The sequence below is a fragment of the Pleurodeles waltl genome, chromosome 7 (assembly GCF_031143425.1).
Source record: "Pleurodeles waltl isolate 20211129_DDA chromosome 7, aPleWal1.hap1.20221129, whole genome shotgun sequence".
Taxonomy (NCBI): Eukaryota; Metazoa; Chordata; class Amphibia; order Caudata; family Salamandridae; genus Pleurodeles; species Pleurodeles waltl.
The window spans coordinates 1,530,678,058-1,530,703,434 of NC_090446.1; the positions used below are offsets into that span (position 1 = coordinate 1,530,678,058).

At 48.3% G+C, this 25,377-nt stretch overlaps 1 protein-coding gene across 1 annotated transcript in view; it reads right to left on the bottom strand.

The window, feature by feature from the left end:
* Nucleotides 1-25,377, bottom strand: part of GSK3A (glycogen synthase kinase 3 alpha) — a 166,002-nt gene that overhangs the window by 90,292 nt on the left and 50,333 nt on the right. Inside the window, exons 7-8 of the mRNA XM_069201386.1 lie at nucleotides 7,951-8,048; nucleotides 7,471-7,566 (exon numbers count right to left, since the gene is read on the bottom strand). Of these exons, the coding sequence (XP_069057487.1) occupies nucleotides 7,471-7,566; nucleotides 7,951-8,048 (194 nt within the window). The remainder of the gene's footprint in view (nucleotides 1-7,470; nucleotides 7,567-7,950; nucleotides 8,049-25,377) is intronic.

Here is a 25,377-nt window from a genome sequence, read left to right on the forward strand (position 1 = left end):
AGTCACTGGCCAGTCAGGACAGCCCCTAAGGTGTCCTGAGCTGAGGTGACTAACTTTTAGAAATCCTCCATCTTGCAGATGGAGGATTCCCCCAATAGGGTTAGGATTGTGACCCCCTCCCCTTGGGAGGAGGCACAAAGAGGGTGTACCCACCCTCAGGGCTAGTAGCCATTGGCTACTAACCCCCCAGACCTAAACACGCCCCTAAATTTAGTATTTAAGGGCTACCCTGAACCCTAGAAAATTAGATTCCTGCAAACTACAAGAAGAAGGACTGCCCAGCTGAAAACCCCTGCAGAGGAAGACCAGAAGACGACAACTGCCTTGGCTCCAGAAACTCACCGGCCTGTCTCCTGCCTTCCAAAGATCCTGCTCCAGCGACGCCTTCCAAAGGGACCAGTGACCTCGACATCCTCCGAGGACTGCCCCTGCTTCGAAAAGACAAGAAACTCCCGAGGACAGCGGACCTGCTCCAAGAAAGGCTGCAACTTTGTTTCCAGCAGCCTTGAAAGAACCCTGCAAGCTCCCCGCAAGAAGCGTGAGACTTGCAACACTGCACCCGGCGACCCCGACTCGGCTGGTGGAGATCCAACACCTCAGGAGGGACCCCAGGACTACTCTGATACTGTGAGTACAAAAACCTGTCCCCCCTGAGCCCCCACAGCGCCGCCTGCAGAGGGAATCCCGAGGCTTCCCCTGACCGCGACTCTCTGAAACCTAAGTCCCGACGCCTGGAACAGACCCTGCACCCGCAGCCCCCAGGACCTGAAGGACTGAACTTTCACTGGAGAAGTGACCCCCAGGAGTCCCTCTCCCTTGCCCAGGTGGAGGTTTCCCCGAGGAACCCCCCCCCTTGCCTGCCTGCAGCGCTGAAGAGATCCCGTGATCTCTCATTGACTAACATTGCGAACCCGACGCTTGTTTCTACACTGCACCCGGCCGCCCCCGCGCCGCTGAGGGTGAAATTTCTGTGTGGGCTTGTGTCCCCCCCGGTGCCCTACAAAACCCCCCTGGTCTGCCCTCCGAAGACGCGGGTACTTACCTGCAAGCAGACCGGGGCACCCCCTTCTCTCCATTCTAGCCTATGCGTTTTGGGCACCGCTTTGAACTCTGCACCTGACCGGCCCTGAGCTGCTGGTGTGGTGACTTTGAGGTTGCTCTGAACCCCCAACGGTGGGCTACCTTGGACCAAGAACTGAACCCTGTAAGTGTCTTACTTACCTGGTAAAACTAACAAAAACTTACCTCCCCCAGGAACTGTGAAAATTGCACTAAGTGTCCACTTTTAAAGTAGCTATTTGTCAATAACTTGAAAAGTATACATGCAATTGAAATGATTCAAAGTTCCTAATGTACTTACCTGCAATACCTTTCAAACAAGATATTACATGTTAAATTTGAACCTGTGGTTCTTAAAATAAACTAAGAAAAGATATTTTTCTATACAAAACCTATTGGCTGGATTTGTCTCTGAGTGTGTGTACCTCATTTATTGTCTATGTGTATGTACAACAAATGCTTAACACTACTCCTTGGATAAGCCTACTGCTCGACCACACTACCACAAAATAGAGCATTAGTATTATCTCTTTTTACCACTATTTTACCTCTAAGGGGAACCCTTGGACTCTGTGCATGCTATTCCTTACTTTGAAATAGCACATACAGAGCCAACTTCCTACAGTGATCTATTCAAACACCCTCTCTGACCAACAGCAATCTGATTGTAGGAAGGTCCTGCAAACGTTTGCTGAGCTCTTTTCCCTAACCCCTGGTCAGACACACCGGTGTACCCATGATGTGGACACAGGAGACAGCATGCCTGTCAAAAACAAAATTTTCAGACAGTCTGACCAAGTTAAGGAAAGCATCAAAGTGGAAGTCCACAAGATGCTGGAACTGGGCGTAATTGAGCACTCTGACAGACCCTGGGCTAGCCCAGTGGTCTTAGTCCCCAAACCTCACACCAAAGATGGAAAGAGAGAGATGAGGTTTTGTGTGGACTACAGAGGTCTTAATTCTGTGACCAAGACAGATGCCCATCCCATTCCTAGGGCTGATTAACTGATTGATAAATTAGGTGCTGCCAAATTCTTAAGTACCCTTGACTTAACAGCAGGGTACTGGCAAATCAAAATGGCACCTGGAGCAAAAGAAAAGACAGCATTCTCCACACCTGATGGGCATTATCAGTTTACTGTTATGCCCTTTGGTTTAAAGAATGCCCCTGCCACCTTCCAAAGGTTGGTGAATCAAGTCCTTGCTGGCTTGGAGTCCTTTAGTGCAGCTTATCTTGATGATATTGCTGTCTTTAGCTCCAACTGGCAGGATCACCTGGTCCACCTGAAGAAGGTTTTGAAAGCTCTGCAATCAACAGGCCTCTCTATCAAGGCATCCAAATGCCAGATAGGGCAGGGAACTGTGGTTTACTTGGGACACCTTGTAGGTGGAGGCCAAGTTCAGCCACTCCAGCCCAAGATCCAGACTATTCTGGACTGGGCAGCTCCAAAAACCCAGACTCAAGTCAGGGCATTCCTTGGCTTGACTGGGTATTACAGGAGGTTTGTGAAGGGATATGGATCCATAGTGACAGCCCTCACAGAGCTCACCTCCAAGAAAATGCCCAAGAAGGTAAACTGGACTGTAGAATGGCAACAGGCCTTTGACACCCTGAAACAAGCAATGTGCACAGCACCAGTTCTAAAAGCTCCAGATTATTCTAAGCAGTTCATTGTGCAGACAGATGCCTCTGAACATGGGATAGGGGCAGTTTTGTCCCAAACAAATGATGATGGCCTTGACCAGCCTGTTGCTTTCATTAGCAGGAAGTTACTCCCCAGGGAGCAGCGTTGGAGTGCCATTGAGAGGGAGGCCTTTGCTGTGGTTTGGTCCCTGAAGAAGCTGAGACCATACCTCTTTGGTACTCACTTTGTAGTTCAAACTGACCACAGACCTCTCAGATGGCTGATGCAAATGAAAGGTGAAAATCCAAAACTGTTGAGGTGGTCCATCTCCCTACAGGGAATGGACTTTATAGTGGAACGCAGACCTGGGACTGCCCATGCCAATGCAGATGGCCTTTCCAGGTTCTTTCACTTACAAAATGAAGACTCTCTTGGGAAAGGTTAGTCTCATCCTCTTTCGTTGGGGGGGGGGGGGGGGGGGGGGGGGCGGGGGTTGTGTAAGGAAATGCCTCCTTGGCATGGTTACCCCGACTTTTTGCCTTTGCTGATGCTATGTTTTGATTTGAAAGTGTGCTGAGGCCTGCTAACCAGGCCCCAGCACCAGTGTTCTTTCCCTAACCTGTACTTTTGTTGACACAATTGGCACACCCTGGCATCCAGGTAAGTCCCTTGTAACTGGTACCCCCTGGTACCAAGGGCCCTGATGCCAGGGAAGGTCTCTAAGGGCTGCAGCATATCTTATGCCACCCTGGGGATCCCTCACTCAGCACAGACACACTGCTTGCCAGCTTATGTGTGCTGGTGAGGACAAAACGAGTAAGTCGACATGGCACTCCCCTCAGGGTGCCATGCCAACCTCACACTGCCTATGCAGTATAGATAAGTCACCTCTCTAGCAGGCCTTACAGCCCTAAGGCAGGGTGCACTATACCATAGGTGAGGGCACCAGTGCATGAGCACTGTGCCCCTACAGTGTCTAAACAAAACCTTAGACATTGTAAGTGCAGGGTAGCCATAAGAGTATATGGTCTGGGAGTCTGTCATGCACGAACTCCACAGCACCATAATGGCTACACTGAAAACTGGGAAGTTTGGTATCAAACTTTTCAGCACAATAAATGCACACTGATGCCAGTGTACATTTTATTGTAACATACACTAAGGTGCCCCCTGAAACCTTAACCAACTACCCGTGTAGGCTGACTGGTTTTAGCAGCCTGCCACACTCAATATATGTTGCTGGCCACATGGGGAGAGTGCCTTTGTCACTCTGTGGCTAGTAACAAAGCCTGTACTGGGTGGAGATGCTTATCACCTCCCCCTTGCAGGAACTGTAACACCTGGCGGTGAGCCTCAAAGGCTCACCCCCTTTGTTACAGCACCCCAGGGCATTCCAGCTAGTGGAGTTGCCCGCCCCCCTTCGGCCACGGCCCCACTTTTGGCGGCAAGGCCGAAGGAGATAATGAGAAAAACAAGGAGGAGTCACTGGCCAGTCAGGACAGCCCCTAAGGCAACCTGAGCTGAGGTGAGACTGACTTTTAGAAATCCTCCATCTTGCAGATGGAGGATTCCCCCAATAGGGATAGGAATGTGACCCCCTCCCCTTGGGAGGAGGCACAAAGAGGGTGTAGCCACCCTCAGGGCTAGTAGCCATTGGCTACTGCCCTCCCAGACCTAAACACACCCCTAAATTCTGTATTTAGGGGCTCCCCAGAACCTAGGAACTCAGATTCCTGCAACCTAAGAAGAAGAGGACTGCTAAGCTGAAAAACCCTGCAGAGAAGACTGAGACACCAACTGCTTTGGCCCCAGCTCTACCGGCCTGTCTCCCCACTTCTAAAGACACTGCTCCAGTGACGCTTTCCCCAGGGACCAGCGACCTCTGAATCCTCAGGACTGCCCTGCTCTAGAAGGACCAAGAACTCCCGAGGACAGCGGCTCTGTTCACCCAAGACTGCAACTTTGTAACAAAGGAGCAACTTTAAAACAACCTGCGTTTCCCGCCGGAAGCGTGAGACTTGCTACTCTGCACCCGACGCCCCCGGCTCGACTTGTGGAGAACACTTCAGGGAGGACTCCCCGGCGACTGCGAGACCGTGAGTAGCCAGAGTTGCCCCCCCTGAGCCCCCACAGCGACGCCTGCAGAGGGAATCCCGAGGCTCCCCCTGACCGCGACTGCCTGCTCCTCAGATCCAGACGCCTGGTAAAGACTCTGCACCCGCAGCCCCCAGAACCTGAAGGATCCGAACTCCAGTGCAGGAGTGACCCCCAGGAGGCCCTCTCCCTTGCCCAGGTGGTGGATACCCTGAGGAGCCCCCCCCCCCCCCCCCCCCCTTGCCTGCATCGCTGAAGAGACCCCTTGGTCTCCCATTGCTTTCTATTGCGAACCCGACGCTTGTTTGCACACTGCACCCGGCCCCCCCAGTGCCGCTGAGGGTGTACTTTCTGTGCTAACTTGTGTCCCCCCCCGGTGCCCTACAAAACCCCCCTGGTCTGCCCTCCGAAGACGCAGGTACTTACCTGCTGGCAGACTGGAACCGGGGCACCCCCTTCTCCATTGAAGCCTATGCGTTTTGGGCACCACTTTGACCTCTGCACCTGACCGGCCCTGAGCTGCTGGTGTGGTTACTTTGGGGTTGCTCTGAACCCCCAACGGTGGGCTACCTTGGACCCAAACTTGAACCCTGTAGGTGGTTTACTTACCTGAAAAAACACTTACCTCCCCCAGGAACTGTTGAAAATTGCACTAAGTGTCTAGTTTTAAAATAGCTATATGTGATTTATGTGAAAACTGTATATGCTATTTTGCTAATTCAAAGTTCCTAAAGTACCTACCTGCAATACCTTTCATTTGGAGTATTACATGTAAATCTTGAACCTGTGGTTCTTAAAATAAACTAACAAAAGATATTTTTCTATACAAAAACCTATTGGCCTGGAATTGTCTGAGTGTGTGTCCCTCATTTATTGCTTGTGTGTGTACAACAAATGCTTAACACTACTCCTTTGATAAGCCTACTGCTCGACCACACTACCACAAAATAGAGCATTAGTATTATCTCTTTTTGCCACTATCTTACCTCTAAGGGGAACCCTTGGACTCTGTGCATACTATTCCTTACTTTGAAATGGTGCATACAGAGCCAACTTCCTATATCACCCCATCTTGGATTCCTCTAAGTGTATAGTTTTAAAATGTGCATGTTTGGTAGGTTTCCCTAGGTGCCGGCTGAGCTAGAGGCCAAAATCTACAGCTAGGCACTTTCCAAAAAAACATGCCAGATTTCAATGTGTTCATGTTGCGTTTCCTGTCGCAAGCATTAGGCCTACCCACGCAAGTGAGGTACCATTTTTATTGGCAGACTTAGGGGAACACAGAATAGCAAAACAAGTGTTATTGCCCCCTTGGCTTTCTCTAAATTATTTCCTTCCAAATGTAAGTGTGTCTATTTAAGAAATGCCCTGTAATTCACATGCTAGTATGGGCACCCCAGAATATAGAGATGTGCAAATAACCACTGCTTCTCAACACCTTATCGTGTGCCCATTTTGGAAATACAAAGGTTTTCTTGATACCTATTTTTCACTCTTTATATTTCAGCAAATGAATTGCTGTATACCCGGTATAGAATGAAAACCCATTGCAAGGTGCAGCTCAGTTATTGGCTCTGGGCACCCAGGGATCTTAATGAACCTATATATCCCCACAACCAGAAGAGTCCAGCAGACGTAACGGTATATTGCTTTAAAAAAATCTGACATTGCAGGAAAGTTACAGGGTAAAACGTGGAGATAAATGGCTGTTTTTTTCTTTTTTAACCTCAATTTCAATATTTGTCAGCTGTCATTTTCTGTAGGAAACACTTGTAGAATCTACACGAATGACCCCTTGCTGAACTCAGAATTTTGTCTACTTTTCAGAAAGGTTTAGCTTTCTGAGATCCAGCATTGGTTTCACACCCATTTCTGTCACTAACTGGAAGGAGGTTGAAAGTGCAAAAAATAGTAAAAATGGGGTATGTCCCAGTAAAATGCCAAAATGGAGTTGAAAAATGTGATTTTCTGATTCAAGTCTGCCTGTTCCTAAAAGCTGGGAAGATGGTGATTTTAGCACCGCAAACCCTTTGTTGATGCCATTTTCAGGGGGAAAAAAAACACAAGCCTTCTTCTGGAGCCCTTTTTTCACCCAATATATATATTTTCTTTTTAACAACTTTCACTGTATTTTGGCTAATTTCTTGTCTCCTTCAGGGGAACCCACAAAGTCTGGGTACTTTTAGAATCCCTAAGATGTTGGAAAAAAAGGACGCAAATTTGGCGTGGGTAGCTTATGTGGACAAAAAGTTATGAGGGCCTAAACGCGAACTGCTCCAAATAGCCAAAATACAGGCTTCGCACCTAATGGCCTGGCAGCGAAGGGGTTAAGCAAAAGGTTGGGAGCCCCTGGTCTAGGTACTCCTGTGCCAAGGTTCAGACGGAGTAGGTTTTCACTTAAACTAAATGAAGATAGCTTTACAGGCTCTGCCAGCTACACCAGTTTGCTACAACCGCCATGTTTCAATAATCTCACATTCTCAGTGTTACACATCCCTGTATACCATAGTGAATTTATTTAGTTCCTCTACTCGCTAACAAGAACTGCTGTACCAGTAACAGACTGAAGTTGCACTACGGTGATGCATACATCGGCATCCTTTGAATAGGGTCTACCAATTGCAAACCTCTCATTCATAAATAACACTCTTTCAGCTAATCTGGACAAGCGAACAACCTCTGTGATACACACCTTTGTCCATGGATGAGCTTTTATCTGTGGGAATTTAAACTCTGTGTAGTTTGGATTCATTTCACGAATCTGTTCCCTTGTGGGTGTTCCCAGCACCTGCAGAATCAAAAGACAAAAAGCGAATTTTAACAATAGAGAATTAAAATGGCTCTTATTCACCATGAAAGATTTCCTCCACTTGGTTTCCTATCAGGATGAGTTCACAAAGTATTGTGGTGGTCCTCAAGTGTCCCCATTTCTGCGGTTCACTTCTCGTATTCAGCTGCTTTAGGGAGAAGCTACAGCTTATTTGTAGTGGGAAGAGACTATATGGATTTCCTTCAGCTTCTCGAACAAAAATGGGCTCACAGGAACTGAGGAAAAGAGCAGTAATGTGAAGAACTCCAGTTGTGCTGATCGAGAAGCAAAACTGGGAGCGATGCCCATGACCTCATTCAGGAAAACAAAAAAACAGACCACCCGCAAGCCTTTATCTCCTACCTTAATGATTTCCACCAGCTGGTCAACTCCACTGTCACCTGGGAAGATGGGCTGCCCTAGCAGGAGCTCCGCAAGCACACATCCTGCCGACCAGATGTCTGAAAGAGGAAAAATTCAGCTTTAAGAGGCAGAATCATGAGGGTTGGGATGCATCCACCACCTCTGCAAAGGCATCCAGCTACAAGGCTGAGCTTGTATGGCACGCTACCGACAAAACCAACTGAATGCAGACTGGATATGGAGTTAGTGGAGCAATACCCTGCGGCATGGGCACTTTATGGTTTTTCAGTACATGGCACTCCCACCCTCCGGCAGTGCAAAGAATCTGCCCCAACCATCAGGCACCACCACATTTTTATTGTTGGTGTGCCCCCTTCACTAGTTTCTACCCTGCCTATTTTTAATCCTCCCCACTCTTTTCTGTGAGTAACGTTTTATGGCTCCTACTTCACGCATGACATTTTCCAAACAATTGTTACGGCACTCAAGATTGTTTTGTTGTCCTTTCTCATAGCAGATTCTTAGCAGTTTTTCCTTTTCCAATATAATTCATGTCAGATGCAAGTTTACCTGTAAATTAGTTTTATAGCTTAATACCAGGTACAGTCCCACACATCTATGTCCTTGCCATTTACAGATTATGTCCAGATTTTGAAGAACGGGCGAAGACAAATGCCAAGTCGACAATTGTTATGTCTATGCCACATCTATCTACACACTAGTTATAAATGGCATTTCCGTGTGGAGCTCTAACTTTCTACCCAGTCATGTAGCTTCATTCTGACAAAGCAAACACAAGCTATGAGCCTCACGACAAAGCCACATGTAAATCTGTAAAACTTAATTGTGACTGTTGCAAGTAAATAATACGCTCCTTTCGTAGCATGACGTTTTTATATGCTCAGTAACCTGGAGAACTGCCTCATCCTCTCTCATCCCTGAAGGATTCTTCATAATTACTACTTACCAGCTGCCCAAATACCCACCAATACAGTAAGGCTTTGTAAATGCTTGTGGGAAAATAATTGTGTTGTGGTATTGGCCAAGAAAAGCTTCTTTAACTACTCTATAAGTTTCCATAAAGGTTGCTGCAGCACACTCCAAATTCGTATAGCCAGCTTGCAACTGAATTATCTGGTTTATACGAGGATATGTATTAACTGTTTTGGGAATATATACTGGATTTATTTTGAGCACTACTTTGTGCCTTTGGAATTGCATTAAGGTTCCTGAAACAAACGTATCTATGGAGTAAATAATACTTACGGATTACCTAACGTGACAACTCCAAATCCACATTTACACCTTTAATTCGTAGAGTTGCCCTATGGTCACAAGGCAAGTTTTATTTTTTTTATTTTTTTTATAAAGGTAACTAATATGAATCTCTCCATGGTTTTGAAATAGGAGCATCTGGTAACAATAGTTGAGCAACATGTAAAGCTCCTTTATCACACTTGGGTGTTGAGGTAATTTTGTTGGCACTCTTGCTGATCTCTTCATGGAGGATGATTTTGACTTAACTTTGAATGTCTTCCTTGGCGAAAGGAATGTCTCCATTAAACGCATTAATACTTCAGAAGATTCTAGCTAGCTTACTTTACCAAGTAGAAATTGCAACAAGCCTAAGCATCATGAGAGACATTCATGATTAGGAAGACATACAATATTTGGTGGAAGAAATAATCTGGCAATTTCAGCTCCTTTACACGTTACTTTCAAAACGGACTAAACTTCCATTCAACATGCTTATATAGATGGGGTCCAATTGTGTGCTGGTAAAAGTATTTCTCAACGTTGGATTAATGAGGGTGGGGCATAGAAATACAGATTTAAGCTACTTATCCACACCCCACTGCTTATCACTACTGCCTAAAGATTAATGTGGGTTAACTGGCTTAGTTTAGAAAGTGGGTCATTATTGAAAGCACATATAGAAGGAATCTAAAACATGATTGAGGAAGCTGGCTCTTCACAGAGCGCCAACATAAGGTCCAGAGGATCCCCAAATGGGGTGTGTAGGAAGTTGTCTCTGTATGTGCTATTTCAAAGTAAGGAATAGCATGCACAGAGTCCAAGGGTTCCCCTTAGAGGTAAAATAGTGGTAAAAATAGATAATACTAATGCTCTATTTTGTGGTAGTGTGGTCGAGCAGTAGGCTTACCCAAGGAGTAGTGTTAAGCATTTGTTGTACATACACATAGACAATAAATGAGGTACACACACTCAGAGACAAATCCAGCCAATAGGTTTTTATATAGAAAAATATATTTTCTTAGTTTATTTTAAGAACCACAGGTTCAAATTCTACATGTAATAACTCATTCGAAAGGTATTGCAGGTAAGTACTTTAGGAACTTCAAATCATCAAAATTGCATGTATACTTTTCAAGTTATTGACAAATAGCTGTTTTAAAAGTGGACACTTAGTGCAATTTTCACAGCTCCTAGGGGAGGTAAGTATTTGTTAGGTTAACCAGGTAAGTAAGACACTTACAGGGCTTAGTTCTTGGTCCAAGGTAGCCCACCGTTGGGGGTTCAGAGCAACCCCAAAGTCACCACACCAGCAGCTCAGGGCCGGTCAGGTGCAGAGTTCAAAGTGGTGCCCAAAACACATAGGCTAGAATGGAGAGAAGGGGGTGCCCCGGTTCCGGTCTGATTGCAGGTAAGTACCCGCGTCTTCGGAGGGCAGACCAGGGGGGTTTTGTAGGGCACCGGGGGGGACACCAGTCCACACAGAAATTTCACCCTCAGCAGCGCGGGGGCGGCCGGGTGCAGTGTAGAAACAAGCGTCAGGTTTTCAATGTTAGTCTATGAGAGATCTCGGGATCTCTTCAGCGCTGCAGGCAGGCAAGGGGGGGGTTCCTCGGGGAAACCTCCACTTGGGCAAGGGAGAGGGACTCCTGGGGGTCACTTCTCCAGTGAAAGTCCGGTCCTTCAGGTCCTGGGGGCTGCGGGTGCAGGGTCTCTCCCAGGTGTCGGGACTTAGGATTCAAAGAGTCGCGGTCAGGGGAAGCCTCGGGATTCCCTCTGCAGGCGGCGCTGTGGGGGCTCAGGGGGGACAGGTTTTGGTACTCACAGTATCAGAGTAGTCCTGGGGTCCCTCCTGAGGCGTCGGATCTCCACCAGCCGAGTCGGGGTCGCCGGGTGCAGTGTTGCAAGTCTCACGCTTCTTGCGGGGAGCTTGCAGGGTTCTTTAAAGCTGCTGGAAACAAAGTTGCAGCTTTTCTTGGAGCAGGTCCGCTGTCCTCGGGAGTTTCTTGTCTTTTCGAAGCCGGGGCAGTCCTCAGAGGATGTCGAGGTCGCTGGTCCCTTTGGAAGGCGTCGCTGGAGCAGGATCTTTGGAAGGCAGGAGACAGGCCGGTGAGTTTCTGGAGCCAAGGCAGTTGTCGTCTTCTGGTCTTCCTCTGCAGGGGTTTTCAGCTAGGCAGTCCTTCTTCTTGTAGTTGCAGGAATCTAATTTTCTAGGGTTCAGGGTAGCCCTTAAATACTAAATTTAAGGGCGTGTTTAGGTCTGGGGGGTTAGTAGCCAATGGCTACTAGCCCTGAGGGTGGGTACACCCTCTTTGTGCCTCCTCCCAAGGGGAGGGGGTCACAATCCTAACCCTATTGGGGGAATCCTCCATCTGCAAGATGGAGGATTTCTAAAAGTTAGAGTCACTTCAGCTCAGGACACCTTAGGGGCTGTCCTGACTGGCCAGTGACTCCTCCTTGTTTTTCTCATTATTTTCTCCGGCCTTGCCGCCAAAAGTGGGGCCTGGCCGGAGGGGGCGGGCAACTCCACTAGCTGGAGTGTCCTGCTGGGTTGGCACAAAGGAGGTGAGCCTTTGAGGCTCACCGCCAGGTGTGACAATTCCTGCCTGGGGGAGGTGTTAGCATCTCCACCCAGTGCAGGCTTTGTTACTGGCCTCAGAGTGACAAAGGCACTCTCCCCATGGGGCCAGCAACATGTCTCGGTTTGTGGCAGGCTGCTAAAACTAGTCAGCCTACACAGATAGTCGGTTAAGTTTCAGGGGGCACCTCTAAGGTGCCCTCTGGGGTGTATTTTACAATAAAATGTACACTGGCATCAGTGGCCATTTATTGTGCTGAGAAGTTTGATACCAAACTTCCCAGTTTTCAGTGTAGCCATTATGGTGCTGTGGAGTTCGTGTTTGACAGACTCCCAGACCATATACTCTTATGGCTACCCTGCACTTACAATGTCTAAGGTTTTGTTTAGACACTGTAGGGGTACCATGCTCATGCACTGGTACCCTCACCTATGGTATAGTGCACCCTGCCTTAGGGCTGTAAGGCCTGCTAGAGGGGTGGCTTACCTATACTGCATAGGCAGTGAGAGGCTGGCATGGCACCCTGAGGGGAGTGCCATGTCGACTTACTCGTTTTGTCCTCACTAGCACACACAAGCTGGCAAGCAGTGTGTCTGTGCTGAGTGAGAGGTCTCCAGGGTGGCATAAGACATGCTGCAGCCCTTAGAGACCTTCCTTGGCATCAGGGCCCTTGGTACTAGAAGTACCAGTTACAAGGGACTTATCTGGATGCCAGGGTCTGCCAATTGTGGATACAAAAGTACAGGTTAGGGAAAGAACACTGGTGCTGGGGCCTGGTTAGCAGGCCTCAGCACACTTTCAATTGTAAACATAGCATCAGCAAAGGCAAAAAGTCAGGGGGCAACCATGCCAAGGAGGCATTTCCTTACACAACCCCCCCCCCCCAAACGAAAGAGGATGAGACTAACCTTTCCCAAGAGAGTCTTCATTTTCTAAGTGGAAGAACCTGGAAAGGCCATCTGCATTGGCATGGGCAGTCCCAGGTCTGTGTTCCACTATAAAGTCCATTCCCTGTAGGGAGATGGACCACCTCAACAGTTTAGGATTTTCACCTTTCATTTGCATCAGCCATTTGAGAGGTCTGTGGTCAGTTTGAACTAGGAAGTGAGTCCCAAAGAGGTATGGTCTCAGCTTCTTCAGGGACCAAACCACAGCAAAGGCCTCCCTCTCAATGGCACTCCAACGCTGCTCCCTGGGGAGTAACCTCCTGCTAATGAAAGCAACAGGCTGGTCAAGGCCATCATCATTTGTTTGGGACAAAACTGCCCCTATCCCATGTTCAGAGGCATCAGTCTGCACAATGAACTGCTTAGAATAATCTGGAGCTTTGAGAACTGGTGCTGAGCACATTGCTTGTTTCAGGGTGTCAAAGGCCTGTTGGCATTCCACAGTCCAGTTCACTTTCTTGGGCATTTTCTTGGAGGTGAGTTCAGTGAGGGCTGTCACAATGGATCCATATCCCTTCACAAACCTCCTGTAATACCCAGTCAAGCCAAGGAATGCCCTGACTTGAGTCTGGGTTTTTGGAGCTACCCAGTCCAGAATAGTCTGGATCTTGGGTTGGAGTGGCTGAACTTGGCCTCCACCTACAAGGTGTCCCAAGTAAACCACAGTTCCCTGCCCTATCTGGCATTTGGATGCCTTGATAGAGAGGCCTGCAGATTGCAGAGCCTTCAAAACCTTCTTCAGGTGGACCAGGTGATCCTGCCAGGTGGAGCTAAAGACAGCAATATCATCAAGATAAGCTGTGCTAAAGGACTCCAAGCCAGCAAGGACTTGATTCACCAACCTTTGGAAGGTGGCAGGGGCATTCTTTAAACCAAAGGGCATAACAGTAAACTGATAATGCCCATCAGGTGTGGAGAATGCTGTTTTCTCTTTTGCTCCAGGTGCCATTTTTATTTGCCAGTACCCTGCTGTCAAGTCAAAGGTACTTAAGAATTTGGCAGCACCTAATTTGTCTATGAGCTCATCAGCTCTTGGAATTGGATGAGCATCTGTCTTGGTGACCGAATTGAGCCCTCTGTAGTCCACACAAAACCTCATCTCTTTCTTTCCATCTTTGGTGTGAGGTTTGGGGACTAAGACCACTGGGCTAGCCCAGGGGCTGTCAGAGCGCTCAATTACTCCCAATTCCAGCATCTTGTGGACTTCCACCTTGATGCTTTCCTTAACATGGTCAGACTGTCTAAAGATTTTGTTCTTGACAGGCATGCTGTCTCCTGTGTCCACATCATGGGTACACAGGTGTGTCTGACCAGGGGTTAAGGAGAAGAGTTCAGGAAACTGTTGTAGGACTCTCCTACAATCAGCTTGCTGTTGGCCAGAGAGGGTGTCTGAGTAGATCACTCCATCTACTGTGCCATCTTTTGGGTCTGATGACAGAAGATCAGGGAGAGGTTCACTCTCTGCCTCCTGATCCTCATCTGTTACCATCAACAGATTGACATCAGCCCTGTCATGGAAGAGCTTAAGGCGGTTCACATGGATCACCCTCTTGGGGCTCCTGCTTGTGCCCAGGTCCACCAGGTAGGTGACCTGACTCTTCCTTTCTAGTACTGGGTAAGGGCCACTCCATTTGTCCTGGAGTGCCCTGGGAGCCACAGGCTCCAGAACCCAGACTTTCTGCCCTGGTTGGAACTCCACCAGTGCAGCCTTTTGGTCATACCAAAACTTCTGGAGCTGTTGGCTGGCCTCAAGGTTTTTGGTTGCCTTTTCCATGTACTCTGCCATTCTAGAGCGAAGGCCAAGTACATAGTCCACTATGTCTTGCTTAGGCTCATGGAGAGGTCTCTCCCAGCCTTCTTTAACAAGAGCAAGTGGTCCTCTTACAGGATGACCAAACAGAAGTTCAAAGGGTGAGAATCCTACTCCCTTCTGTGGCACCTCTCTGTAAGCGAAAAGCAGACATGGCAAGAGGACATCCCATCTCCTTTTGAGTTTTTCTGGGAGCCCCATGATCATGCCCTTTAATGTCTTGTTGAATCTCTCAACTAAGCCATTAGTTTGTGGATGGTATGGTGTAGTGAATTTATAAGTCACCCCACACTCATTCCACATGTGCTTTAGGTATGCTGACATGAAGTTGGTACCTCTGTCAGACACCACCTCCTTAGGGAAACCCACTCTGGTAAAGATACCAATGAGGGCCTTGGCTACTGCAGGGGCAGTAGTCGACCTAAGGGGAATAGCTTCAGGATACCTGGTAGCATGATCCACTACTACCAGGATATACATATTTCCTGAGGCTGTGGGAGGTTCTAGTGGACCAACTATGTCCACCCCCACTCTTTCAAAGGGAACCCCCACCACTGGAAGTGGAATGAGGGGGGCCTTTGGATGCCCACCTGTCTTACCACTGGCTTGACAGGTGGGGCAGGAGAGGCAAAACTCCTTAACCATGTTGGACATATTGGGCCAGTAGAAGTGGTTGACTAACCTCTCCCACGTCTTGGTTTGTCCCAAATGTCCAGCAAGGGGAATGTCATGGGCCAATGTTAGGATGAACTTCCTGAACAGCTGAGGCACTACCACTCTCCTAGTGGCACCAGGTTTGGGGTCTCTGGCCTCAGTGTACAGGAGTCCATCTTCCCAATAGACCCTATGCGTTCCATTTTTCTTGCCTTTGGACTCTTCAGCAGCTTGCTGCCTAAGGCCTTCAAGAGAGGGACAGGTTTCTTGTCCCTTACACAGCTCCTCCCTTGAGGGTCCCCCTGGGCCTAAGAGCTCAACCTGATAAGGTCCAAGCTCCAAAGGCTCAGTTCCCTCAGAGGGCAGAACTTCTTCCTGAGAAGAGAGGTTCCCTTTCTTTTGCTGTGTTGTAGTTGGTTTCCCAACTGACTTTCCTGTTCTCTTGGTAGGCTGGGCCATTTTTCCAGACTCCAGCTCTACTTTTTCACCCTGTGCCTTGCACTGTGCTCTTGTTTTCACACACACCAGTTCAGGGATACCCAGCATTGCTGCATGGGTTTTTAGTTCTACCTCAGCCCATGCTGAGGACTCCAGGTCATTTCCAAGCAGACAGTCCACTGGGATATTTGAGGAGACCACCACCTGTTTCAGGCCATTGACCCCTCCCCATTCTAAAGTAACCATTGCCATGGGATGTACTTTTCTCTGATTGTCAGCGTTGGTGACTGTGTAAGTTTTTCCAGTCAGGTATTGGCCAGGGGAAACCAGTTTCTCTGTCACCATGGTGACACTGGCACCTGTATCCCTCAGGCCCTCTATTCTAGTCCCATTAATTAAGAGTTGCTGTCTGTATTTTTGCATGTTAGGCGGCCAGACAGCTAGTGTGGCTAAATCCACCCCACCCTCAGAAACTAGAGTAGCTTCAGTGTGGACCCTGATTTGCTCTGGGCACACTGTTGATCCCACTTGGAGACTAGCCATACCAGTGTTACCTGGATGGGAGTTTGGAGTGGAACCTTTCTTGGGACAGGCCTTGTCTCCAGTTTGGTGTCCATGCTGTTTACAGCTATGACACCAGGCCTTTTTGGGATCAAAGTTTTTACCCTTGTACCCATTGTTTTGTGAAGAGGCTCTGGGCCCACCCTCCTGTGCAGGTTTTTGGGGGCCTGTAGAAGACTCTTTACTATTTTTAGTTTTGGTTGTCTCATCACCCTTCCCCTGGGGAGTCTTTGTGACCCCTTTCTTTTGGTCACCCCCTGTTGAAGTCTTGGACACCCTTGTCTTGACCCAATGGTCCGCCTTCTTTCCCAATTCTTGGGGAGAAATTGGTCCTAGGTCTACCAGATGCTGATGCAGTTTATCATTGAAACAATTACTTAACAGGTGTTCTTTCACAAATAAATTGTACAGCCCATCATAATTGCTTACACCACTGCCTTGAATCCAACCATCTAGTGTTTTCACTGAGTAGTCAACAAAGTCAACCCAGGTCTGGCTCGAGGATTTTTGAGCCCCCCTGAACCTAATCCTGTACTCCTCAGTGGAGAATCCAAAGCCCTCAATCAGGGTACCCTTCATGAGGTCATAAGATTCTGCATCTTGTCCAGAGAGTGTGAGGAGTCTATCCCTACACTTTCCTGTGAACATTTCCCAAAGGAGAGCACCCCAGTGAGATCTGTTCACTTTTCTGGTTACACAAGCCCTCTCAAAAGCTGTGAACCATTTGGTGATGTCATCACCATCTTCATATTTAGTTACAATCCCTTTAGGGATTTTCAACATGTCAGGAGAATCTCTGACCCTATTTATGTTGCTGCCACCATTGATGGGTCCTAGGCCCATCTCTTGTCTTTCCCTCTCTATGGCTAGGATCTGTCTTTCCAAAGCCAATCTTTTGGCCATCCTGGCTAACTGGATGTCCTCTTCACTGGGGCTATCCTCAGTGATTTCAGAGGTGTTGGTCTCTCCTGTGAGGGAACCAGCATCTCTGACTATTATTTTAGGAGTCAGGGTTTGAGAGACCCTGTTCTCCCTAGATAGGACTGGTAGGGGGGAATTGTCCTCCAAGTCACTATCCTCTTCCTCTGAGTTGCCACCCTCAGAGGGGTTGGCCTTTTCAAACTCTGCCAAAAGCTCCTGGAGCTGTATTTTGGTAGGTTTGGGGCCCATTGTTATTTTCTTTATTTTACAGAGTGACCTTAGCTCCCTCATCTTAAGATGGAGGTAAGGTGTGGTGTCGAGTTCCACCACAGTCACATCTGTGCTAGACATTTTGCTTCTAAAGTTGGAATACTTTTTAAGAATCTACAACTGGTTCTAGAATCTAATTCAAACTTTTACAAACTTTTAAACTCTAAAAGAAATGCTAAACAGGATCTAACACAAGGCCCTAGCAGGTCTTTTAAGAATTTAGAAAACTTTTCAAATTGCAAAAATCAATTTCTAATGACAATTTTGGAATTTGTCGTGTGATCAGGTATTGGCTGAGTAGTCCAGCAAATGCAAAGTCTTGTACCCCACCGCTGATCCACCAATGTAGGAAGTTGTCTCTGTATGTGCTATTTCAAAGTAAGGAATAGCATGCACAGAGTCCAAGGGTTCCCCTTAGAGGTAAAATAGTGGTAAAAATAGATAATACTAATGCTCTATTTTGTGGTAGTGTGGTCGAGCAGTAGGCTTACCCAAGGAGTAGTGTTAAGCATTTGTTGTACATACACATAGACAATAAATGAGGTACACACACAGAGACAAATCCAGCCAATAGGTTTTTATATAGAAAAATATCTTTTCTTAGTTTATTTTAAGAACCACAGGTTCAAATTCTACATGTAATAACTCATTCGAAAGGTATTGCAGGTAAGTACTTTAGGAACTTCAAATCATCAAAATTGCATGTATACTTTTCAAGTTATTGACAAATAGCTGTTTTAAAAGTGGACACAGTGCAATTTTCACAGTTCCTAGGGGAGGTAAGTATTTGTTAGGTTAACCAGGTAAGTAAGACACTTACAGGGCTTAGTTCTTGGTCCAAGGTAGCCCACCGTTGGGGGTTCAGAGCAACCCCAAAGTCACCACACCAGCAGCTCAGGGCCGGTCAGGTGCAGAGTTCAAAGTGGTGCCCAAAACACATAGGCTAGAATGGAGAGAAGGGGGTGCCCCGGTTCCGGTCTGATTGCAGGTAAGTACCCGCGTCTTCGGAGGGCAGACCAGGGGGGTTTTGTAGGGCACCGGGGGGGACACCAGTCCACACAGAAATTTCACCCTCAGCAGCGCGGGGGCGGCCGGGTGCAGTGTAGGAACAAGCGTCAGGTTTTCAATGTTAGTCTATGAGAGATCTCGGGATCTCTTCAGCGCTGCAGGCAGGCAAGGGGGGGGTTCCTCGGGGAAACCTCCACTTGGGCAAGGGAGAGGGACTCCTGGGGGTCACTTCTCCAGTGAAAGTCCGGTCCTTCAGGTCCTGGGGGCTGCGGGTGCAGGGTCTCTCCCAGGTGTCGGGACTTAGGATTCAAAGAGTCGCGGTCAGGGGAAGCCTCGGGATTCCCTCTGCAGGCGGCGCTGTGGGGGCTCAGGGGGGACAGGTTTTGGTACTCACAGTATCAGAGTAGTCCTGGGGTCCCTCCTGAGGCGTCGGATCTCCACCAGCCGAGTCGGGGTCGCCGGGTGCAGTGTTGCAAGTCTCACGCTTCTTGCGGGGAGCTTGCAGGGTTCTTTAAAGCTGCTGGAAACAAAGTTGCAGCTTTTCTTGGAGCAGGTCCGCTGTCCTCGGGAGTTTCTTGTCTTTTCGAAGCCGGGGCAGTCCTCAGAGGATGTCGAGGTCGCTGGTCCCTTTGGAAGGCGTCGCTGGAGCAGGATCTTTGGAAGGCAGGAGACAGGCCGGTGAGTTTCTGGAGCCAAGGCAGTTGTCGTCTTCTGGTCTTCCTCTGCAGGGGTTTTCAGCTAGGCAGTCCTTCTTCTTGTAGTTGCAGGAATCTAATTTTCTAGGGTTCAGGGTAGCCCTTAAATACTAAATTTAAGGGCGTGTTTAGGTCTGGGGGGTTAGTAGCCAATGGCTACTAGCCCTGAGGGTGGGTACACCCTCTTTGTGCCTCCTCCCAAGGGGAGGGGGTCACAATCCTAACCCTATTGGGGGAATCCTCCATCTGCAAGATGGAGGATTTCTAAAAGTTAGAGTCACTTCAGCTCAGGACACCTTAGGGGCTGTCCTGACTGGCCAGTGACGACTCCTTGTTTTTCTCATTATTTTCTCCGGCCTTGCCGCCAAAAGTGGGGCCTGGCCGGAGGGGGCGGGCAACTCCACTAGCTGGAGTGTCCTGCTGGGTTGGCACAAAGGAGGTGAGCCTTTGAGGCTCACCGCCAGGTGTGACAATTCCTGCCTGGGGGAGGTGTTAGCATCTCCACCCAGTGCAGGCTTTGTTACTGGCCTCAGAGTGACAAAGGCACTCTCCCCATGGGGCCAGCAACATGTCTCGGTTTGTGGCAGGCTGCTAAAACTAGTCAGCCTACACAGATAGTCGGTTAAGTTTCAGGGGGCACCTCTAAGGTGCCCTCTGGGGTGTATTTTACAATAAAATGTACACTGGCATCAGTGGCCATTTATTGTGCTGAGAAGTTTGATACCAAACTTCCCAGTTTTCAGTGTAGCCATTATGGTGCTGTGGAGTTCGTGTTTGACAGACTCCCAGACCATATACTCTTATGGCTACCCTGCACTTACAATGTCTAAGGTTTTGTTTAGACACTGTAGGGGTACCATGCTCATGCACTGGTACCCTCACCTATGGTATAGTGCACCCTGCCTTAGGGCTGTAAGGCCTGCTAGAGGGGTGGCTTACCTATACTGCATAGGCAGTGAGAGGCTGGCATGGCACCCTGAGGGGAGTGCCATGTCGACTTACTCGTTTTGTCCTCACTAGCACACACAAGCTGGCAAGCAGTGTGTCTGTGCTGAGTGAGAGGTCTCCAGGGTGGCATAAGACATGCTGCAGCCCTTAGAGACCTTCCTTGGCATCAGGGCCCTTGGTACTAGAAGTACCAGTTACAAGGGACTTATCTGGATGCCAGGGTCTGCCAATTGTGGATACAAAAGTACAGGTTAGGGAAAGAACACTGGTGCTGGGGCCTGGTTAGCAGGCCTCAGCACACTTTCAATTGTAAACATAGCATCAGCAAAGGCAAAAAGTCAGGGGGCAACCATGCCAAGGAGGCATTTCCTTACACAACCCCCCCCCCCAAACGAAAGAGGATGAGACTAACCTTTCCCAAGAGAGTCTTCATTTTCTAAGTGGAAGAACCTGGAAAGGCCATCTGCATTGGCATGGGCAGTCCCAGGTCTGTGTTCCACTATAAAGTCCATTCCCTGTAGGGAGATGGACCACCTCAACAGTTTAGGATTTTCACCTTTCATTTGCATCAGCCATTTGAGAGGTCTGTGGTCAGTTTGAACTAGGAAGTGAGTCCCAAAGAGGTATGGTCTCAGCTTCTTCAGGGACCAAACCACAGCAAAGGCCTCCCTCTCAATGGCACTCCAACGCTGCTCCCTGGGGAGTAACCTCCTGCTAATGAAAGCAACAGGCTGGTCAAGGCCATCATCATTTGTTTGGGACAAAACTGCCCCTATCCCATGTTCAGAGGCATCAGTCTGCACAATGAACTGCTTAGAATAATCTGGAGCTTTGAGAACTGGTGCTGAGCACATTGCTTGTTTCAGGGTGTCAAAGGCCTGTTGGCATTCCACAGTCCAGTTCACTTTCTTGGGCATTTTCTTGGAGGTGAGTTCAGTGAGGGCTGTCACAATGGATCCATATCCCTTCACAAACCTCCTGTAATACCCAGTCAAGCCAAGGAATGCCCTGACTTGAGTCTGGGTTTTTGGAGCTACCCAGTCCAGAATAGTCTGGATCTTGGGTTGGAGTGGCTGAACTTGGCCTCCACCTACAAGGTGTCCCAAGTAAACCACAGTTCCCTGCCCTATCTGGCATTTGGATGCCTTGATAGAGAGGCCTGCAGATTGCAGAGCCTTCAAAACCTTCTTCAGGTGGACCAGGTGATCCTGCCAGGTGGAGCTAAAGACAGCAATATCATCAAGATAAGCTGTGCTAAAGGACTCCAAGCCAGCAAGGACTTGATTCACCAACCTTTGGAAGGTGGCAGGGGCATTCTTTAAACCAAAGGGCATAACAGTAAACTGATAATGCCCATCAGGTGTGGAGAATGCTGTTTTCTCTTTTGCTCCAGGTGCCATTTTTATTTGCCAGTACCCTGCTGTCAAGTCAAAGGTACTTAAGAATTTGGCAGCACCTAATTTGTCTATGAGCTCATCAGCTCTTGGAATTGGATGAGCATCTGTCTTGGTGACCGAATTGAGCCCTCTGTAGTCCACACAAAACCTCATCTCTTTCTTTCCATCTTTGGTGTGAGGTTTGGGGACTAAGACCACTGGGCTAGCCCAGGGGCTGTCAGAGCGCTCAATTACTCCCAATTCCAGCATCTTGTGGACTTCCACCTTGATGCTTTCCTTAACATGGTCAGACTGTCTAAAGATTTTGTTCTTGACAGGCATGCTGTCTCCTGTGTCCACATCATGGGTACACAGGTGTGTCTGACCAGGGGTTAAGGAGAAGAGTTCAGGAAACTGTTGTAGGACTCTCCTACAATCAGCTTGCTGTTGGCCAGAGAGGGTGTCTGAGTAGATCACTCCATCTACTGTGCCATCTTTTGGGTCTGATGACAGAAGATCAGGGAGAGGTTCACTCTCTGCCTCCTGATCCTCATCTGTTACCATCAACAGATTGACATCAGCCCTGTCATGGAAGAGCTTAAGGCGGTTCACATGGATCACCCTCTTGGGGCTCCTGCTTGTGCCCAGGTCCACCAGGTAGGTGACCTGACTCTTCCTTTCTAGTACTGGGTAAGGGCCACTCCATTTGTCCTGGAGTGCCCTGGGAGCCACAGGCTCCAGAACCCAGACTTTCTGCCCTGGTTGGAACTCCACCAGTGCAGCCTTTTGGTCATACCAAAACTTCTGGAGCTGTTGGCTGGCCTCAAGGTTTTTGGTTGCCTTTTCCATGTACTCTGCCATTCTAGAGCGAAGGCCAAGTACATAGTCCACTATGTCTTGCTTAGGCTCATGGAGAGGTCTCTCCCAGCCTTCTTTAACAAGAGCAAGTGGTCCTCTTACAGGATGACCAAACAGAAGTTCAAAGGGTGAGAATCCTACTCCCTTCTGTGGCACCTCTCTGTAAGCGAAAAGCAGACATGGCAAGAGGACATCCCATCTCCTTTTGAGTTTTCTGGGAGCCCCATGATCATGCCCTTTAATGTCTTGTTGAATCTCTCAACTAAGCCATTAGTTTGTGGATGGTATGGTGTAGTGAATTTATAAGTCACCCCACACTCATTCCACATGTGCTTTAGGTATGCTGACATGAAGTTGGTACCTCTGTCAGACACCACCTCCTTAGGGAAACCCACTCTGGTAAAGATACCAATGAGGGCCTTGGCTACTGCAGGGGCAGTAGTCGACCTAAGGGGAATAGCTTCAGGATACCTGGTAGCATGATCCACTACTACCAGGATATACATATTTCCTGAGGCTGTGGGAGGTTCTAGTGGACCAACTATGTCCACCCCCACTCTTTCAAAGGGAACCCCCACCACTGGAAGTGGAATGAGGGGGGCCTTTGGATGCCCACCTGTCTTACCACTGGCTTGACAGGTGGGGCAGGAGAGGCAAAACTCCTTAACCATGTTGGACATATTGGGCCAGTAGAAGTGGTTGACTAACCTCTCCCACGTCTTGGTTTGTCCCAAATGTCCAGCAAGGGGAATGTCATGGGCCAATGTTAGGATGAACTTCCTGAACAGCTGAGGCACTACCACTCTCCTAGTGGCACCAGGTTTGGGGTCTCTGGCCTCAGTGTACAGGAGTCCATCTTCCCAATAGACCCTATGCGTTCCATTTTTCTTGCCTTTGGACTCTTCAGCAGCTTGCTGCCTAAGGCCTTCAAGAGAGGGACAGGTTTCTTGTCCCTTACACAGCTCCTCCCTTGAGGGTCCCCCTGGGCCTAAGAGCTCAACCTGATAAGGTCCAAGCTCCAAAGGCTCAGTTCCCTCAGAGGGCAGAACTTCTTCCTGAGAAGAGAGGTTCCCTTTCTTTTGCTGTGTTGTAGTTGGTTTCCCAACTGACTTTCCTGTTCTCTTGGTAGGCTGGGCCATTTTTCCAGACTCCAGCTCTACTTTTTCACCCTGTGCCTTGCACTGTGCTCTTGTTTTCACACACACCAGTTCAGGGATACCCAGCATTGCTGCATGGGTTTTTAGTTCTACCTCAGCCCATGCTGAGGACTCCAGGTCATTTCCAAGCAGACAGTCCACTGGGATATTTGAGGAGACCACCACCTGTTTCAGGCCATTGACCCCTCCCCATTCTAAAGTAACCATTGCCATGGGATGTACTTTTCTCTGATTGTCAGCGTTGGTGACTGTGTAAGTTTTTCCAGTCAGGTATTGGCCAGGGGAAACCAGTTTCTCTGTCACCATGGTGACACTGGCACCTGTATCCCTCAGGCCCTCTATTCTAGTCCCATTAATTAAGAGTTGCTGTCTGTATTTTTGCATGTTAGGCGGCCAGACAGCTAGTGTGGCTAAATCCACCCCACCCTCAGAAACTAGAGTAGCTTCAGTGTGGACCCTGATTTGCTCTGGGCACACTGTTGATCCCACTTGGAGACTAGCCATACCAGTGTTACCTGGATGGGAGTTTGGAGTGGAACCTTTCTTGGGACAGGCCTTGTCTCCAGTTTGGTGTCCATGCTGTTTACAGCTATGACACCAGGCCTTTTTGGGATCAAAGTTTTTACCCTTGTACCCATTGTTTTGTGAAGAGGCTCTGGGCCCACCCTCCTGTGCAGGTTTTTGGGGGCCTGTAGAAGACTCTTTACTATTTTTAGTTTTGGTTGTCTCATCACCCTTCCCCTGGGGAGTCTTTGTGACCCCTTTCTTTTGGTCACCCCCTGTTGAAGTCTTGGACACCCTTGTCTTGACCCAATGGTCCGCCTTCTTTCCCAATTCTTGGGGAGAAATTGGTCCTAGGTCTACCAGATGCTGATGCAGTTTATCATTGAAACAATTACTTAACAGGTGTTCTTTCACAAATAAATTGTACAGCCCATCATAATTGCTTACACCACTGCCTTGAATCCAACCATCTAGTGTTTTCACTGAGTAGTCAACAAAGTCAACCCAGGTCTGGCTCGAGGATTTTTGAGCCCCCCTGAACCTAATCCTGTACTCCTCAGTGGAGAATCCAAAGCCCTCAATCAGGGTACCCTTCATGAGGTCATAAGATTCTGCATCTTGTCCAGAGAGTGTGAGGAGTCTATCCCTACACTTTCCTGTGAACATTTCCCAAAGGAGAGCACCCCAGTGAGATCTGTTCACTTTTCTGGTTACACAAGCCCTCTCAAAAGCTGTGAACCATTTGGTGATGTCATCACCATCTTCATATTTAGTTACAATCCCTTTAGGGATTTTCAACATGTCAGGAGAATCTCTGACCCTATTTATGTTGCTGCCACCATTGATGGGTCCTAGGCCCATCTCTTGTCTTTCCCTCTCTATGGCTAGGATCTGTCTTTCCAAAGCCAATCTTTTGGCCATCCTGGCTAACTGGATGTCCTCTTCACTGGGGCTATCCTCAGTGATTTCAGAGGTGTTGGTCTCTCCTGTGAGGGAACCAGCATCTCTGACTATTATTTTAGGAGTCAGGGTTTGAGAGACCCTGTTCTCCCTAGATAGGACTGGTAGGGGGGAATTGTCCTCCAAGTCACTATCCTCTTCCTCTGAGTTGCCACCCTCAGAGGGGTTGGCCTTTTCAAACTCTGCCAAAAGCTCCTGGAGCTGTATTTTGGTAGGTTTGGGGCCCATTGTTATTTTCTTTATTTTACAGAGTGACCTTAGCTCCCTCATCTTAAGATGGAGGTAAGGTGTGGTGTCGAGTTCCACCACAGTCACATCTGTGCTAGACATTTTGCTTCTAAAGTTGGAATACTTTTTAAGAATCTACAACTGGTTCTAGAATCTAATTCAAACTTTTACAAACTTTTAAACTCTAAAAGAAATGCTAAACAGGATCTAACACAAGGCCCTAGCAGGTCTTTTAAGAATTTAGAAAACTTTTCAAATT